This window comes from Tupaia chinensis, unplaced genomic scaffold, assembly GCF_000334495.1.
Source record: "Tupaia chinensis unplaced genomic scaffold, TupChi_1.0 Scaffold000451_2, whole genome shotgun sequence".
Lineage (NCBI taxonomy): Eukaryota > Metazoa > Chordata > Mammalia > Scandentia > Tupaiidae > Tupaia > Tupaia belangeri.
The window spans coordinates 800,283-804,296 of NW_006159958.1; the positions used below are offsets into that span (position 1 = coordinate 800,283).

The 4,014-nt window shown below is 38.5% G+C and overlaps 1 protein-coding gene across 1 annotated transcript in view; it reads left to right on the forward strand.

The window, feature by feature from the left end:
* Window positions 1-2,535: 2,535 nt before the first annotated feature.
* CTNNB1 (catenin beta 1) overlaps window positions 2,536-4,014 on the forward strand; it is a 14,790-nt gene continuing 13,311 nt past the window's right edge. Inside the window, 4 exon segments of the mRNA XM_014590465.2 lie at window positions 2,536-2,632; window positions 3,058-3,285; window positions 3,431-3,684; window positions 3,809-4,014. The exon segment at window positions 3,809-4,014 is cut by the window's right edge and continues 1 nt beyond it. Of these exon segments, the coding sequence (XP_014445951.1) occupies window positions 2,620-2,632; window positions 3,058-3,285; window positions 3,431-3,684; window positions 3,809-4,014 (701 nt within the window). The 5' untranslated portion in view covers window positions 2,536-2,619.

The window sequence follows — 4,014 nt, forward strand, 5'->3', positions numbered from 1 at the left end:
AAAGTAAGCCACCAGGTCCAGGACTTGAACCACTGTCAGCCATGTAGGAGTCCTTAATCGTCAGCTATTTGCTTGCCCCTCTACTTCTATTTTTAACTTTTGTCTGTTCCTGTGGAGTTTTTTTTGTTAGTTTTTCTTGAACTCTTCCTTTGACATTGAGAGTTTTCCTGAAAGGTAAAAACCTTGGTTGATTGACAGCTCTAGGATTGCCACTTGATGGACAGGGTATGGTGGACTGAAGACTCAAGCTAGAGGATGAATGAAGAAGGTTTTCTGTTGCATCTGGATTCTGCACTAGTTCTCTGTGGGTAGTCTTTAGGTTCTGTAGTTACTAAAGCTCATATTGCTGGTGGATTTGAATGTATCGGTATGTGCAGAGACGCATACCAGTGAGTGGGTCTACACTGTTGCCTGTATAGATCCACATTTTTTTAAGGACTATTTTATTAACTTTTTTTAATGTATTTTAATTTGACCAGAGAGGGACAGAATGAGAGAGAGAGACAGAGAGAGACAGAGAGACAGAGCAAGCAAGCCACTAGCTCCAGAACTCGAACTGCGGTCAACCATGTGGGAGACCAGCGCCCTTAACCACCATGCCACCTGCCCCCCAGGTCCCCATTTTAGACCCTTAGTTATTTACTTCTTTTACCTGCTGATGGATATTTTCCTTCCCTCCCTTCATTGAGGTATAATGAAGAGCAAAAAGAACTTTTATGTATGTTGCATTCATTTTAAAGTGCTAAAAAATATATAAATGTTGAGAAGGTCCCAACATACAAATGGATCTTTTAAATCTGAAATATGAACTTTTTCCCATAGAAATCATGGTAATGCAGTACAGTTACCAAGTCAGCTCACATAAACAGATTTGGCTCAGCACTTTTGCATCAACGGTAGGGAAACAATAATGAAAAATGTAAATGCTTACTCCTTGAAACCAGTTGTATGTAAGCACTTCTTAAACAGCTACATAACCTATATACACGACTAGTTGGTTTCTTAGCCTGTCGGCATCTGCCGAAGGAAAGATTTAGTGTAAAATATGTTTTCAGTCTCCTTTCTCAGAAATATACTGGGGACTGGAATGGGGAACTCATTTTCCCTAGGGGTGGGAAAGTGGTTAAATAATCACAAAGACAAGCAAAAGCTACAGACTGAAACACAGCATCAGAGGACAGAGAACCTTCTAGTATGTGTTTGCGGTGCACGGTATGCAGATCGCTTACATCTTCTCAGAATTTTCATTTTTTAATTACTAAATTTATTTTATAAATTCATTCACTATAGAATATTCATTAAAAATAGAGATTGTTTTGCCCCACTCTGGTTCTCTTGAATTAAAGCATTAAATACATAATTCTGAGTAGTAAAGTATCTTTAAAAGGCTTCTGAAAGACAGGAATCACTTTTACTGTTTTCTTTCATTCTGCTCTGTACATAAATTGCCATTAGTTTCTACCTTCGGTGCTGAAAACTTGTCAGTTTTATGTGTCAGATAATCTGTGATTATAAAAATCTATCACTGAGAGTGCAGTTCTAGGAATAATCGACACATGCTTCCTTTCCATAGGGCAAGTAGGACATTAGTGTGCAGTTTCCCACTTCAGCAAACGTTTGAACTCCTTTGTGTACTAATGGAAAACAGATCCCACTTTATTATTTTGTACCAATCTGTTAATTTGTAAGCACCCAGCATGTTAATTTGTAGTGCAAGAACTTGTTTGAGCAGACTTTGCAGTAAAGGGAAATATCTAAAGCCCATGGGCCCTTAAACTGTTCGTATGTCTGAATCCACAACCATCCTTGTGTGATTTAGCGTTTTTCTTTAATAATTGCACAATAAAGCTAAAATACAGACACAGATTGGTTGCTAAAATTTTTATGTATATGAAATAGTTAAATTTCTATATTGATCAAAATAGTATTCCAGCTTACATAATATTTATCTTTATAATAAATCATTCCTATAAATTTGAATTTAGAGACATTTTGCTAATAAAGGTGTTTTTGTGTTCCAAACCTTTCATTTGAAAAATAATTTTACTTAGTAAACAATCTAAAATTAACTGTTATGATCTAGTCATGACTCTGCTTTATGAAGGTATTTTAAGTGGTACTGTATTATATCAGAAAATAGCTGATTTTCTTAATTAAAAAATCCCACTGGACCTCTACTGTCCAAAAGGCATTTATGAATTTTTCAGTGAAAGACTCAAAAAGGAGAGGCTTTCAGGAATTCATAGAGTAGTTGGTTTTTGAATAGTTTTTTCACCTCTTTGGCTTTCATTGTTAGAGCTTTATGCTTTCTCATAAATATTTGAAATGTTTGTAATTTTATTTCTACTAAAAAGAGATGTTTGTTAAAGAGGAGCATTTACTTAGCGGGTAGGTCCAGATACCATGAGGTCTGTGTTTTACTATATCACATAGTAAAGAGGATTCAGAGTGGGGTGTGTGTGCGTGCGCATGCACGCATGTGTGCATAGTTTATGATGTTTAGAAGGCATATGAGTATTAAAATCAAACTAAGTTTAAATCCTAATGACTTCTGATTAATTTTTTTTTTAGGATAGCTGAAGTATACCATACACCTGTTTTGAAAATCCCTCTTGGACGATGGCTACTCAAGGTTTGTGTCCTAAATCTTTAGTTACTGAATTGGGACTCTGCTGCATTGCCACTAACCCAGTCTGGCTCAGACCCCCCTGCTTTCCTCTCTCCCTGCTTGTCAGGCTACCTTTTGCTCCATTTTCTGCTCAGTCCTCCTAATGGCTGGGTGAAATAACAAACCAGCCACCAGCAGAAATGTAGTCTTGATGACTGCTTCTGGAGCCTGGCTGCCATGCCATTCCTCCATTGATTTAGTGAGTAATTGTTAGGTGGTTCCCTAAGGGTTTAGATATTTCATCACGGAGCTACTCCTAGTAGCCATCTGCTTTCTTTTAGATTTGGCTTTATTCCTAAAAATATTACAATAGGGCTATATCATATATTTTTTAAAAATTAAGATAACATTTCCAATGTACTAATGCTAATACTGTTTCATTTTTATAGCTGATTTGATGGAATTGGACATGGCCATGGAGCCAGACAGAAAAGCGGCTGTGAGTCACTGGCAGCAACAATCTTACCTGGACTCTGGGATCCATTCTGGTGCCACTACCACAGCACCTTCTCTCAGTGGTAAAGGCAATCCTGAGGAAGAGGATGTGGATACCTCCCAAGTCTTGTATGAGTGGGAACAGGGATTTTCTCAGTCCTTCACTCAAGAACAAGTAGCTGGTAAGGGTATTACTGCCTCACTGGAAGTCAGATGCATTTTGGAGAATTAGTTACTCTTACAATGTTACTTTAAACATTTAGGATAGCAGATTCTCAGATCAATGCTGAAGTGTGGATAGTGAGTGTTGGAATTTTCCGTTTCTAGATATTGATGGACAGTATGCAATGACACGAGCTCAGAGGGTACGAGCTGCTATGTTCCCTGAGACGTTAGATGAGGGTATGCAAATCCCATCTACACAGTTTGATGCTGCTCATCCCACTAACGTCCAGCGTTTGGCTGAACCATCACAAATGCTGAAACATGCCGTTGTAAACTTGATTAACTATCAAGATGATGCAGAACTTGCCACACGTGCGATCCCTGAACTGACAAAACTGCTAAATGACGAGGACCAGGTTAGCAATGACATGGCTGACTTTTCAATCTGCTTTGAAAGAAAATCTCAAGGGGGCAGTTTTAGAGTATCTTCCCCATAGTAGTGGGGGAAACTGATGATGTCTCTTAATTCCTATATTACAGGTGGTAGTTAATAAGGCTGCAGTTATGGTCCATCAGCTTTCTAAAAAAGAAGCTTCCAGACATGCCATCATGCGTTCTCCTCAGATGGTGTCTGCTATTGTACGTACCATGCAGAATACAAATGACGTGGAAACAGCTCGTTGCACTGCTGGGACCTTGCACAACCTTTCCCATCATCGTGAGGGGTTGTTGGCCATCTTTAAATC